We start from the raw sequence: 14,500 nt of genomic DNA on the forward strand, positions 1-14,500 counted from the left end.
AGGAAAGGAAAGGAAAGGAAAGGAAAGGAAAGGAAAGGAAAGGAAAGGAAAGGAAAGGAAAGGAAAGGAAAGGAAAGGAAAGGAGGGAGGGAGAGAGGAAAGGAAAGGAAGGAAGGAAGGAAGGAAGGAAGGAAGGAAGGAAGGAAGGAAGGAAGGAAGGAAGGAAGGAAGGAAAAGAAAGCAAGGAAAGGAAAACCAAACAAAGCCCAGGGGGTGCCTTCTGGGGAATGGCGGACAGTCGCTTCCTCTGGCCTCCCAGACATGCACAAGCACAAAGACTCAGCACAGGAGATGAAAGGCCTAGGATGGCTGGGGAAGGGGTGCTTTAGAGAGGGCTCCCCACTCTTAGCTCAGAGGGAAGCATTAGGATAGGAGGTACAGAGAGAGATGTGCTGAGAGGCTAGAACAGGGTGCCCACAGCAGGGAGAAGAGAGGAAGCAGAGAAAACTAAAGGCACCACAGGCGGGGGGGTGGGGTGGTGTGGAGTGGCGAGAGGTTTGTCCCTGGGTGGGCAAGGCTCACAACATAGCCAGAACTCCCAGCTGGCCTGTGGGAGGAGAGGGGAAAGGCTGATATTCTCAATGGGGTCTCCCATCCCAAACCACAGGGTTTCCCTGACCAAAAGACCTGGATGCCTATGACCTGCACAAGGCCGTCCTGCTTCAATGATGCTCTGACGCCTTCCCTCCTCTATCTTCCTGTCCTGTAGAAACACGAGAAACCAAAGTACGTGCTGTGTGTGACCTTCTTGGAAGGTGGAGATGTGGTCACCGGAGACTCAGGGGGGAACCTCTATGTCTGGGGCAAAGGTTAGTGTCAGCACACTAGTTGGGACTCCGACCTCCATCTTTTCAAATACTCTTGGCTGAGGCTCCCTTTCTTTATCCATGCTCAGTGTCACTGTAGGATACATTTGTCCTCCTTTCCTAGTGCGTGTGTGCGTGTGTGCGTGTACAAGCATGTGTGCATGCTGGGAGTGGTTGTCAAGTGGCACAGTCACTGGTCCACGTTATTCACTGAGGCAGGTCTCTCAGTCAGACCCAGAGCTCACACCAGCGTACCAAGCGTCGCCAGCCAGCTCCTGTCTCCATCCTCCAAGGCTGGGCATTATGTGGGATCAGAATTCTGGTTGTCACACTTGTGTGACAAGCGCCGAGTCCACGGAGCTGTCATTCCAGCCCGCACGAGGGGAAATTCCTTTTTTCCTTTTTCTTTCTTTTTAAAAATTATCTGGGAGCTGGCTCAGAGGTTAGGCGCGCATGGCGCTCCTCCATAGGACCTGAGTCAGGTGACCTGTGACTCCTGCTCCGGGAAATCTATCTCCTCTGGCTTGGAGTTGCAGCCACACACACAGTATACATAGTTAAAAATAAAAGTAGATCTAACAATATGTAATATGTTATGTGTGTCAGTGTTGCGCCTGCGTGTGTGTGTGTGTGTGTGTGTGTGTGTGTGTGCGCACTGTGTGCATGCAGTGCTCACAGAGGCCAGAAGAGGCCATCGGATTCCTGGGAACTAGAATTACAGGTGGCTGTGAACCACCATGCAGGGTGCTGGGGACTGAACCCAGGTCCTCTGCAAGAGCAAACAAGTGCTTTTAACGCTGAACCATCTCTCAGCCCTTAGGGCAAACTCTTATTTTCCAGCATCCTGGACAAGGCTCAGCCCAGGCATCCCAAGATCTGCGAGGTCATTGTCGGTTCCCCTCCCCTTATCCACGGCTAGTTTCATGTTAGCAACCAAGGTCTGAGCGTAAATGTGTGAACTGACTCAGCTAGAGCCAGTGTGGATGAATGGAGAGAAGATTCATGTCTGTATGAGTGGAGGAGTGGCTAAGAGGGTCAGTGAACTGGTGGGTAGATTGGTGAATGAGTGGCTGTATGAATGGATGGGTAAATGAACGGGTACATGGGTAGATCAGGGGAGAGGGATATAGGGGAGAATGGATGGATGAGTGGGGGGGCGGGTCAGCAGGTAAATGAGAGGATGGACGGATGGATGGATGGATGGATGGATGGATGGGTAGAGATGGATAGAAGCAATCATGGCCAGATGGATTGATGGACCAATAGATGGCCGGGTGGGTAGGTGGGTGGCTGAGGGGGTAGATGGATGGATGGATGGGCAGATGGAGGAATCAATGAATGAATGCGGGGAGGAAGGAAGGCTTGATTGTTGGATCAGTAACTAGATTAATGTAGATGAATGTATGGGAGGCGGCTGGTAGAAGTGCAGGAGCACTGACTGAGATCGTGGGTAGATGGGTGAATGAGTAGAGAGAGGAGCAGATAAATAGGTCGCAGAACTGAGGAAGGGGACATGGATGGGTGGGCAGACCATGAGACAGGGGAGTGGCTAAGTCAAAGATGGGAGGGTGGCTGGGAGTTCAGATAATTCAGCGCAGTCCACGATGGTGGACGGGTAAGAGGTGCAAGGACCAGGAGAAAGGTAGAGATGAGTGGGCGGATATGACCCTCAAGGCTTTAGGCACCCACAGGGTTCAGTAAAGGGACGGCCTGCCCATGCCAACTCCCACCCTGCTCTCCCCTCAGGTGGAAACCGCATCACCCAGGAAGTGTTGGGAGCCCATGACGGCGGCGTGTTTGGGCTGTGCACCCTGCGGGACGGGACACTGGTGTCAGGAGGGGGCCGCGATCGTCGGGTGGTCCTCTGGGGTTCAGACTACAGCAAGGTGCAGGAGGTGGAGGTGAGGACGAGGGGATGGGCGATGGCCTCCTAGGATTGTGGCAAGGCCCCTACCCCACCAGGGCGCTTAACACCCCACCTCACATGTACCCCGCACACACCTCTGCCCTCTCAGGTGCCGGAGGACTTTGGCCCGGTCCGCACCGTGGCAGAGGGCCGGGGAGACGCACTGTATGTGGGCACCACCCGTAACTCCATCTTGCTCGGCTCGGTGCACACAGGTTTCTCGCTGCTTGTGCAGGTAAGGGACTCTCCGGCAGTTCTGTCCCTCCCCCTCAATGCGCCTTTCGCCCTCTCCGCTGCCGTCATCATCATCATCGCCTTCGCCGCAACCTCCCTTCCTCTTCACATCTTGCCGCATCCCTTTTTTTGGCCTGGGAAGCCCCACATCCCTTCCCTTCGGTTGTCTCCCTTCACCCGGGCCCTCTTGCACTGCCCTGGCCCAGGAACTCCCCACAGGGTCACCTGCCTTCTGACGTGAGTCCCTAGCATCTCTCCTCCCAATAGACGGCCTCTTGCTCTTATGATTGGGTTAGCACCCTTCCGTCTGGTGGTAAGTGGCCTTGCACACGCTCCTACAGCTCAACTCCACAGATCTTAGAAGGCCTTCCCAGGATTGGTCTACTTCTCCTTTCTTCCCCACCCTCCTCCTCATTTCCTTTTCCTTCCTTCCTTTTTTTTTTATTTTTTTGTTTTGTTTTGTTTTGTTCTTCGAGACAGGGTTTCTTTTTGTAATAGTCCTGACTGTCCTAGAACTCTTTGTAGACCAGCCCAGGCTGGCCTCAGACTCACAGAGATCCACCTGCCTCTGCCTCCTGAGTGTTGGGATTGAGGGCACATGTCACTGAGCCCAGCTTCTTTCTTTCCTTGTCTTTGAGATTTGAGGCTGCCCCCCAAACTCACAGTGGGGCCAAGGCTGGCCTTGGGCGGCTGACCCCCCCAGCGCTTGGATTACAGGCACACCCCCACACTGGGCTCTGATTTCTCCTTGCTGCTCACATGCCCAGTCCTCCCTCACTGGCATGCCATACGCAGTTTAACCCACCTGGCAAGAGGCAGGGTAGCATAGATGCCAGGAAGTTGGAGTTTGGGCCTTGGCTGCTTGTATGGAAGTCGCAGCCCTTTGCTCATGAGCTGTATGATACTGAGTCACCTCTCGGTGGAGCCGTGAGATGGAGAGCGACCATGTGAGGTTTGGCGAGGATCTGAATCATCACAGCGTACCATCAAAACCGGGCTCTGAGACAGAGGACTCGCTCAGTGTCCTGGTCCTCGGTGCTCAAAGGTCCCCTTTCCTTACCTGATCCTTGCGGTTTTTTCTGCAAGTCCAGCTGGAATCCGTGCTGTTGCATTTAGATGCCACTTTGACCATGCTTTCTATAAGAAAATAGAGGAAAGATGGGGCTGGGAGGGTTGCTGAGTCGGTAAAGCACTTGCCCCACAAACATGAAGACCGAGCTTAACCCACAGAACCAGTGTTGAATGCTGGGTGATGCGTGCCTGGCATGGCGAGAGAGGCTGAAGGAGCCCTTCTCAAAGGAAGTGGACAAATTCCTGAGGACGACCACAGCCCGAAAGATAGAGGAAAGCAAGGCTAGCAGGATTTCTATTGTTGTTGTTGTTGTTATTATTATTATTATTATTATTATTATTATTATTATTATTATTAAATATGTGGGTGTTTTGCCTGCAGTTCTGTGCACATATGTGCAATGCCCATATTGGCCAGGAGAGGGCACCAGATCCCTTAAAGCTGGAGCTACAGGTGGCTGGTTGTAAGAGTGAGGCATCCTGTGCTTGCTGGGAATAGAACCAGAGTCCTCAAAGAACAGGCAACTGAGTTTATGACAGAGGCAGCCCCTGCTCCCCTTACTCGGGAACCCATATGGAGCTGGAGCTGCCAATTGGCTACATCTGAGCAGGGGGGTCTAGGTCCTCTCCATGCATGGTCCTTGGTTGGTGCATCAGTCTCTGGAGGACCCCCTGGGCCCAGATTTTTTTTTTTTTTTTTAGCTTTGTTGGTCTCCTGGTGGAGCTCCTGTCCCGCTCTTTGATCACTTGCCCCTGGCAATTGCGGCCTTGCCAGGCCACAGAGGAAGAGGATCCAGGCAGTCTTGAGGAGACCTGACAAGCTATGGGCAGATGGCAGAGAACTCCTCCTTTCAGTGGACTAGGGGAAGGGCATAGGGGGGAAGAGGGAAGGAGGAGTTGAGGGAGGGGGCTTTGATCGGGATATATGATGATTAAAATGTTAAAAAAATTTTTAAAAGAGTAATCAGAAAAAAGGAGTCCTCTGAAAGAACAGCCTGTGCTTTTTTACTCAGAGATTTGCCTGCCTCTGCCTCCTGAGTGCTGGGATCAAAGGCGTGCAGCATCCCTCGGTGTAGCCAGTGCTCTTACGCCGGGCCTTCCCTCTAGCCCCAGGGGTTCCTTTCAATCGTTTATTTAAGGATTTTGTTTGTTTCCTTGAGACAGGGTCTCGTGGTGTGTCCGTGGGTAGCTTTGAACGTATGAATTCTCCGGCTGGACTTGGAGCTGTATGCCGCCATACGTGGCTCGGCTGGCCGGACTTTCTTTCCCTGAAGCAAGACAGGACTTTAACAGCCTCCGTGAATGTTTATGTCTCTATGTTGGTTTTTTGGAGACAGGATCTTTCTGGGTAGCCCGGGCTGGCTTCCCACCTGGTCTGCCTCACGCCTCCGCGTGTGCAGGCCACCATGTCCAGCTGTGTTCTTTCTTGTTAGTGATGTATATTAATAGAGCATGAACATAACTGGAACATGTCACTACAGCGTGAGCAGGGCTGACAGAAGTCAGATATATTGTTGTTGTCTGTTTGACTGTAGTTATTGCCATTTCGGGGGCTAATAATTACCAGTGACTTTTATTTTCTCCGAGGGCCTTCTTTAACCTAGCCTGTGTTTACCATTTTCTTTCTTTCTTTTTTTTTTTAAGATTTATTTTGTTTATTTATTGTATATACAGTGTTCTGCCTACATGCCAGCAGAGGGCACCAGATCTCATTATAGATGGTTGTGAGCTACCATGTGGTTGCTGGGAATTGAACTCAGGACCTCTGGAAGAAGAGCTAGTGCTCTTAACCTCTGAGCCATCTCTCCAGCCCTTATCTCTCCAGCTCCTACCATTTTCAATCATTCATTTCCGGCTGTTTTTTTGTTTGTTTGTTTGTTTGGTTTGGTTCTTTTGTTTTTCAAATCCAAAGTTTCTCTGTAACCCTGGCTGTCCTGGAACTCACTCTGTAAAGCAGGCTGGCCTTAAACTCATGGAGATCTTCCTGACATTTCCTCCCAAGTGCTGGGATGAAAGGTGCTTGCCACTTCTGCCAGGTTCATTAATTTTTTTTTTTTTTGTAGTGCTGAGAATTTGAACCCAGTCCTTCAGACATGCTAGGCAAGTGCTTTTCTATAGAGCCACACCCCCAGCCTGTCACTGGCACATTCTAGGCAGAGGCTCTACCACTGAGCTGTATTTCCAGCCCGTTTAGTTATTTTTTGTTTTTGTTGTTGTTTTTGTTTTTGAGACAAGGTATTGTATAGCCCAGGATGGCCATGAAGGCAACTTAGAAGTCCCGATCCTCCTGCCTCCACATCCTGAGCCATGTATAAGAGCTGGGCGTGGTGACACCCCTGGGACCTCAGGACTGGAGAGGCTGAGAATGCTGATCTGGGGGCTTGCTAGCCCACCTGTCTATCCAAGTTGGTGTGTTCTAGCTTTAAGGAGAGACTCTGTCTCAAAAATCTGCAATAAAATAAAATAGAGCAGGGGCCAGTGAGAAGGCTCAGTGGGTGAAGGCACTTGCCACCAAGCTTGAGGACCTGGGTTCAATCCCTGAAAACTCCAGGGTGGAAGGAAAGACCTAGCTCTCTCAAGTTGTCATTTGATCTCCAAATGCAGTCCTTGTCAATACACACACACACACACACACACACACACACACACACACACACAGACATCCACAAAATAAATGAGTGTAGTTAAAAAAGGGAGTGAGAGTGAGAGATAAAGATACTTAACTCTGGCTTCTGCGCTCGGATGCACACACGTACACACACAGGAATACACACTGGAACATTCACACACACAGAGGAACACACATACACGAATACACACATACACCAACAAAAAGCTGAGGTTCCAAGGTGAGGTCAGCTGACTAGGTGGCTGGCTCCCACCATCAGGAAGAAAGCCCAGAGTCCACCATGTGACCTTAGACCTCTCAGCTTTGTGCTCAAGACAAAGACCACTGGGCTTTTCCCAGGCCCTTCGGGCTGAAACACGGGAGGCAGGTAGCAAGGCTGGACGGAACCTGTGTGGATACTGAGGTCAAATTCTGAGCCCCCCCCTCCCCTTCCATTCTGCAAAGGAAAAAGCAAAGGGCTTGGGGAAGGGATGGGGTTTTCTTTAAGCCACAGGGCAGTCAGCCAGCTGTGGGAGAGGCACCTTTGCAGCTTGCCTGGGCTGCTGGCAGAGCGGTTCCTTCCCACTGTCTTCCTTTCTTCCTGTAGGGACATGTGGAAGAGCTGTGGGGCCTGGCCACACATCCTGGCCGGGCGCAGTTTGTCACGTGTGGACAGGACAAGTTGGTGCATCTGTGGAGTTCAGAAACCCACCAGCCCCTGTGGAGCAGGACCATTGAGGTAACTGGATGGGAATGCAGACAAGGGGTTCTGCAGAAGCTGCTGCTGTTCACACTTCAGGGCTCAGTGTACCCGGTGACGGCTACTCGTGGTCTCTTTAAGAAGGGTATCCAGCCGGGCAGTATCTGTGAGTTCAAGGCCAGCCTGGTTTACAGTGAGTCCCCTGTCTCATAAGGGGAAAAATATGTAGGAAGAAAGGAGAGAATAAATTTCTCCTATATTAGCATATAATAGAAAGGGGTATATGGCTTCTGGTCGTTTCTGGAAGTCATTGGAGAGCAGCGGGCCAAATTAGGAGCTGGTTCTGAGGCTGGGGAGTACCTAGATAGACTTGGGACCTCAGCTCTTTTTCCTTCCTTCCCAGGACCCTGCCCGTTCGGCTGGCTTCCACCCCAGTGGCTCTGTCCTGGCGGTGGGCACAGTGACTGGCAGGTACTACTGAGTATAGGCCAAGTCCTTAGCAGTTCCTTTCCCCTTATCCCAAAGCCCTTAGAGGCCTTTCATTCTAAATCTGCTGCTTCCCGAGGGCCTGTCTGTAGCCCCGCCCCTTGCATTCAGCGTACCCCCTTTGGGGCTCAGTCCACGTATTTGAAGGGCTATGGGCTTCTAAGGGGGAAGAAGTGAGAGATGAAAGGGGGTGGCCTTATTTATCTGCCTGTCACAGCCCGGCTCTCGCCTCACTGCCTGGCTCCACCCACAACCGTCAGGCCCCGCCCCCTGCTTTGCTTTTGGGAGGCACTTTCCTCTCCTGCAGGCCCCACACACTGCTCTACCTTATCAACGGAAGCTCATACGTCCCCCCTGTCTCACGCCTTCTCCTTCAAGGTGGCTGCTGCTGGACACAGACACCCACGACCTGGTGGCTATCCACACTGATGGCAATGAGCAGATCTCTGTGGTCAGCTTCTCGCCAGGTAGGAAGGCATGCTTTGGGGACTAAGATTCAGCAGTCGGGGCTGGGCGGTGAGGGGCCAGTCAGGGAGGGAGGTGGGGACTGTGGAGGAGGGGCGGGGTCTGGGTGCCTCCTCATAGACCCTCCCCCTCCCCAGACGGGGCGTACCTGGCTGTGGGCTCCCACGACAACTTGGTGTACGTGTACACGGTGGACCAGGGCGGCCGCAAGGTCAGCCGCCTGGGCAAGTGCTCGGTGAGTGGGCAGTGGTCCCCAGCCCGCGCCACCACCCCGCCCAGCGGGGTGCAAAGTTAATCGTTTTTCTACCACAAGGGAGCCACAGCTTCACAACGCAGCTGACTTTTTTTTTCTTGCCCGTCTCAGTTGGCCCCCATCTCCGTCCCTTACTGTGTTCCAAGCCGCCCCTTCTTCGTGCAGCTCCAACCCTCGCCTTCCGAGCCCCGCCCCCGTTTGCAGCCCCTGCATCCTTAACCTCTCCCTGCCGTCCCAGGAGCGCCTCTGTGGAGCCCCGCCCCTCGCATTCAAACCCCACCCCCTGTGTGGACTTCTGCCCACGGAGTCTAAATTGCCCTTGTCTTCTGAGCGCTGTCGTCAGCCCCGCCCGCCCGTAGCAGTCTGGCCCTGCCCCCACCCTCAGAAGACCTGTGTACCCTTTTTCTACCCAGTGTGTTTTCGCCCTGTGTATTTTGCCTCCCAATCCATTTAATCCGTCCCCTCTCCCTGGCTCAGCCCTCGCCTGTGCTCCGAGTGACCCTTGTGTCCCCTGCAGGGCCATTCCAGTTTTATCACTCACCTGGATTGGGCCCAGGACAGCACCTGCTTTGTCACCAACTCCGGAGACTACGAGATTCTGTACTGTGAGTTCTCGGACCCTGGCCGGCTTCCTCTCTTCTGCCGCTTCATTTGCATGCGCTGTGCATATAGCTCCTTGTTCCTTGAGCTAGTCTGAGCCGATCCGATTTGGAACTCCGCAATCTCTAGCTTGTGATTTCTTTCCCATTGTTTCCCTCCTGCTTTGATGAATGGACAGCAGGTTTTTATACAAAAGTATCCAGCTCGTGTTTTGGCGTGCCAGGACCCAAAATCTAGCCTTCAGCTGGCCCTGAGAGACAAACAGAAGTCCAGGGACCTTTGACCTCAGTGCTGGGATACCTGGGAAATAGATTGGCTAGTGGTAGTTCTTCAGGCACTGAACCATCTCTCCCGGTTGTCCGCCCTAGGGGACCCCGCCACCTGTAAGCAGATCACCAATGCAGACAGCGTGAGAAACGTGGAATGGGCCACCAGTACCTGTGTGTTGGGTTTTGGGGTGTTCGGTAAGTTCTGTCTTGGGGACGTTTCACTGAGGACCCGAGCTCTGAGAAAAAAAAAAAACAACCCTGACTTGTGGTTTTCATAGCCATATTGGCGGCATCCAGATTGGGGAACTCACTTCTTCACTGCTTGGATGGTATTAGCCAAAGAGGAAGGGCAGGGGAAAATGACCACCAAAGTCCCTCAGAGCTTTGATGAAATGAAACCAAATGCATGGGACCCCGGGCTCAGACGGCTCCACCCTAAGGCCTCTCCAGCCACTCGCTTCATCGGCTTCCCACGTCGTTGTCATCGTTATCGTTATCACAAGCGGCATGAGCTCCGTTGACCGCTGTAGTGGTGGCCATTGTGAGCAGCGCTCTTCTGGAGCTCCAAGTCCAATGAGGAAGGCAGCTCACTCCAAACAGTGTGACCCACACGGGGACCAGCTGGAATATATGAAATGGCACCGGGCAAAGAGTGTTGGGCCAAGTCTTTGAAGAAATTAGGGAGGGCCTCCTGGAGAGAGAGCCATATGAGGTGGAGCCTGGAGGGTCAAGCCACACCCCCAGCCCCTCACTGGGGAATTCTAGGCAGGGGCTCCACCACTGAGCCACACCCCAGCCCCTCACTGGGGGATTCCAGGCAGGGGCTCTACTACTGAGCTACACCCCCAGCCCCTCACTGGGGGATTCTAGGCAGGGGTTCTACCATTGAGCCATGTCCTGAGCTTCTTTCTTTTAACTTTTGAGATAAGCCTCAAAGGTCGTAAAGGAGGTCTTGAATTTTTTCTTGTTGCCCTTATGCCCAGCTTGCAGACAGATTTTTATCACTTGTCTTGTCTTGTCTACAGGGATCTGGCCGGAGGGGGCAGATGGCACAGACATCAACGCTGTGGCTCGCTCTCACGATGGGAAGTTGCTGGTTTCTGCCGATGACTTCGGCAAAGTGCACCTGTTCAGCTATCCCTGCTGTCAGCCCAGAGTGAGTCTGTCTGGAGGGCCCGTGGTGATGAGGTTGGAGGCAGCGTTCACTCCTTGTGGGGATATCTGTTTTATTTTTGGAAAAGGGTCTCAGGTAACCCAGGCTTGCTTCCAAGTCTGCATAGAGACAAAGGTGACCTTGAATTCCCAGAAACCTCCATGCCTCAGCCTCCCCAGAGCTAGGATCACAGATGCGCACCATCAGGCCAAGTCTATGTGTTGCTAGAGATGGCAACACATCTAGGGTCTCCTGCCCTCTTGGCTGCCTCCCTAGCCTTCTGTCGTTCATCTTTTCATTTTCTTGAGGAGACTCACTCCTCTCTGTACCTCAGTTTCTCACATCTTTAGGGTCTCTTAATGGCACGGGGTCATTCATAGGGTTCTGGGATAGAACTTGTAGCTCTGAGGTTGTTATCTGTATTCTCTTTTTAAGATTTATTATCTATACAGTGTTCTTCCGCATCTACACCTCAGGCCAGAAGGGGGAACCAGATCACAATAGATGGTTATGAGCCACCATGTGGTTGCTGGGAATTGAACTCAGGACCTTTGAAAGGGCAGAAAGTGCTCTTAACCTCTGAGCCATCTCTCCAGTCCCCTCATATTCTCTTTTTAAAAACGAGCACCTACTGTGTGCCTGGGCAAATAAGACCCATGAGGCCACTGCCCTCACCAAGCTGAGTGCAAGACTATAGGGCTAAGGGCTTGAATTCCCAACATCCATGATTCCCCTATAGGCCTAGGATGAAGACCGACTTCTGCAGAACCGAGTGACTGTTGAAAGCAGTTGCCTGAGGCTGACAGTGTCTGCTCCTTCCTACACCCAACCTTTTTCCTTAATAAAATAGAATTAGGATTTCATGAAGATATTTTAATGTAACTTAAGCATAAGGTTTTAGAGAAAAGCACTCAGAAGAAAGACATCTGGGAGCATGAGTGTGGCCTTCTAGGCTTCTCAAAGAAGAGGAAAGTAAGCCATATCTGAGTGTGGAATCTGGCTGCTCATGGGAGAATTGCCACACCCCACTTTTAATGGGAACTTGGCTCAGTGAAGCCAGCTCTTATAAATTTTATCTATCCTTTATCTTCAGTGTTGAGGATGGAACCAAAGGCATCATGCATACTATGCAAAGGCTCTACAGTGAGCCACATCCCCCAGCCCCTCACTGGGGAATTCTAGGCAGGGGCTCTTCCACTGAGCCACATCCTTAGCATGTAAATGTGCTTGCTGCCAACCCTAATGGCCTGAAGTCAATCCTCAGGACCTTTATGAGGGAGAAAACCAGCTCCCATGCATTGTCTGCTGACCTCCACGTGTGCTGTACGGTAGATGTACACACACACACACACACACACACACACACACACACATGCTTTTAAAGGGGAGGGGTCTCTGGAGAGATGGCTCAGCAGTTAAGAGAATACTGCTCTTATTGAGGACCCGAGTTCACCAAGCGGTCACAGCTGCCTTATATTCAGCTCCAGGAGATCCAATGCCTTTTTTTGGCCTCCATGGGCACCTGTACCAATCCGTACTAGGACATGTAATATATACATGTAATGAAAAAAATTAAAAATAAGCCAGGCAGTAGTGGTGCATGCCTTTAATCCCAGCACTCAGGAGGCAGAGGCATGTGTATCTCTGTGAGTTCAAGGCCAGTCTGGTATATAGACTGAGTTCCAGGACATCCAGGGCTACATAGTAAGACCCTGTCTTAAAAACCAAAAACATAAATAAATAAACGGCTAATTAATTTAAAGAAAGCAAGCGTCTTATGAGCTTTAGGACAATCTGGACTATACAGAAAAAAAAAAACTGTAGCACACACAAAATTTATTTAAAGGCTTCGAAGAAAATGACAATGGCCTCCATGTGACTTTGTCCTTTTTTTTTTTTTTTTCATTTCTTCCTATAGGCCCTCAGCCACAAATACGGTGGACACAGCAGCCATGTGACTAACGTGGCCTTCTTGTGGGATGACAGCATGGTTCTAACTACTGGGGGGAAAGACACGAGTGTCCTTCAGTGGCGGGTGGTCTGAAGCAGGGGTGTGGGGCCAAGGTGGAGTCCCGCAGCAGGACTGAGTTCTATTTTTTGGGAGATGTCTATCGAGGAGTAGAGTAATATATACCCAGAGTATGTCTATAGCAAAGGGGATTATGGGGGAGGGCGGGTGAGCACACAGACAGATAGAAGCCTCTATTTATCTGGGTGGGAAGGATAGGCCGCTGTGCCTTGGGGAGCCATTAGTGTTTGGTTTGGGGTGGTCTTTTTTTTTTTAAGTTTATTCTTTTATATCATCCAGAAATATAGACTTATGCACTGAACTGTCTGGAGTCTGTTCTGTGTATTTGGTGTGTGTGTGTGTGTGTGTGTGTGTGTGTGTGTGTGTATTGTGGGGGCCAGAGGTAAAAATCAATGTGTCTTTCTCCATTGCTCTCCACTGAATTCTTTTTAAGGTTTTGTTTTGTTTTTTTTGTTTTTGAGACAGGGTTTCTCTGTGTAGCCCTGGCTGTCCTAGACTCGCTTTGTAGACCAGGCTGGCCTCGAACTCACAGAGATCCGCCTGCCTCTGCCTCCCATGTGCTGAGATTAAAGTGCACCACCTCACCTGGCCTCTTTTTTTTTTTATGTTTTTAAAATAAATTATGTGTAGTAGTGTGTGTCTCTATGGGTGTATGACCACGAGTGTGCAGTTGCCCATGGAGGCCAGAAGAGGGCAATAGATCTCTGGATTTGGAGTTACAGGCAGTCTTGAGCTGCCCGATGTGAGTGCTGAGCAAGAGCAGCAAGTGCTCTTCCCCCACAGCCAGTGCTCCAGGCCCCTCTGCTTTGTTTTTTGAGACAGTCTTTTTTACTTGAACCTGCAATTGGCTACCCTGGCTGTCCAGCAATCCCCAGGAGTCCTCCTCCACCTCTGCAGAGCTGAGATTAAAGATCTGTGCTGCCATACTCAGATCTTACGTGGCTGCTAGAGACCGATCAGTCTCCCATGTTTGCCTGGCAGGCACTTTGCTGACGGCTATCTCCTCAGCCTCTAGAAAGGATCGTTATTTTTCAAGTCAGGGTAGCCGAGAATGATCCCAGGTGTCCCCACCTGCCTGCTGTATGTGCTGGTGTGGGCAGAATCAAGGGCTCCACCAGTCTGTGCGACAGATTCCACACAAGAGAAACTGCTCTTTTGTTTGTTTGCTTGCTTTTGAGACAGAGTCTTGCTATGTAGACTGGGCTGTCCTGGAACACACAGAGATCCTTGGTGGAGGGAGAGAACCGACTCCTCAGAGTTGCCCCCTGGCCTGCACACGTGCACCCTGACACATTCATGAGTGTGCTTTATATGCGCGCGTGCACACACACACACACACACACACACACACACACACACACACACTAAATAAATGGAATGGGCTGGACAGATGGCTCAGAGGTTAAGAGCACTGGCTGCTCTTCCAAAGGTGCTTGAGTTCAATTCCCAGCAACCAACCACATGGTGGCTCACAACCAGAACTGTGATCTGGTGCCCTCTGCTGGCCTGCAGGCAGAACATTGTGTATGTAATAAATAAATAAATAAATAAATAAATAAATAAATAAATAAATAAATAAATAAATAAATAAATAAAAGAAAGAAGAAATGGATGAATGAATAAATGTCATAAGTTGAATAAGTTATCTAAAAATAAAAGGGCCGGCTTTGGTGGTTAATCCCAGCACTCAGGAGGCTGAGGTGGATGGATCTCTGGGATCCTGGTCAGCCTGGTTTACGTAGTGAGCTCCAGGACAGCCAGGGCCACACAGTGAGACCCTATCTCAAAAACAAACAAAAGCAGAAGGGGGGAGAGGAAGAAAGAAGAAAGGAAAGAGAGAAAAAAAGAAAAGCATCCCAGCCTGGTATAATTTTGGCAAGTCTGTATTTCTTTCCATGTTTCAGCTGCAAGGTGATCTGT

At 51.1% G+C, this 14,500-nt stretch overlaps 1 protein-coding gene across 1 annotated transcript in view; it reads left to right on the plus strand.

The window, feature by feature from the left end:
• The window catches only part of LOC129684109 (echinoderm microtubule-associated protein-like 2), a 29,573-nt gene extending 16,698 nt beyond the window's left edge, over nucleotides 1–12,875 (plus strand). The window contains 11 exon segments of the mRNA XM_055617184.1: nucleotides 710–809; nucleotides 2,553–2,707; nucleotides 2,822–2,947; nucleotides 7,233–7,364; nucleotides 7,729–7,796; nucleotides 8,190–8,278; nucleotides 8,414–8,511; nucleotides 9,047–9,134; nucleotides 9,498–9,593; nucleotides 10,424–10,554; nucleotides 12,470–12,875. Of these exon segments, the coding sequence (XP_055473159.1) occupies nucleotides 710–809; nucleotides 2,553–2,707; nucleotides 2,822–2,947; nucleotides 7,233–7,364; nucleotides 7,729–7,796; nucleotides 8,190–8,278; nucleotides 8,414–8,511; nucleotides 9,047–9,134; nucleotides 9,498–9,593; nucleotides 10,424–10,554; nucleotides 12,470–12,595 (1,209 nt within the window). The 3' untranslated portion in view covers nucleotides 12,596–12,875.
• The last annotated feature ends 1,625 nt before the right edge of the window (nucleotides 12,876–14,500 follow it).

This window comes from Psammomys obesus, unplaced genomic scaffold, assembly GCF_907164565.1.
Source record: "Psammomys obesus unplaced genomic scaffold, mPsaObe1.curated_primary_1811, whole genome shotgun sequence".
Classification (NCBI taxonomy): Eukaryota; Metazoa; Chordata; class Mammalia; order Rodentia; family Muridae; genus Psammomys; species Psammomys obesus.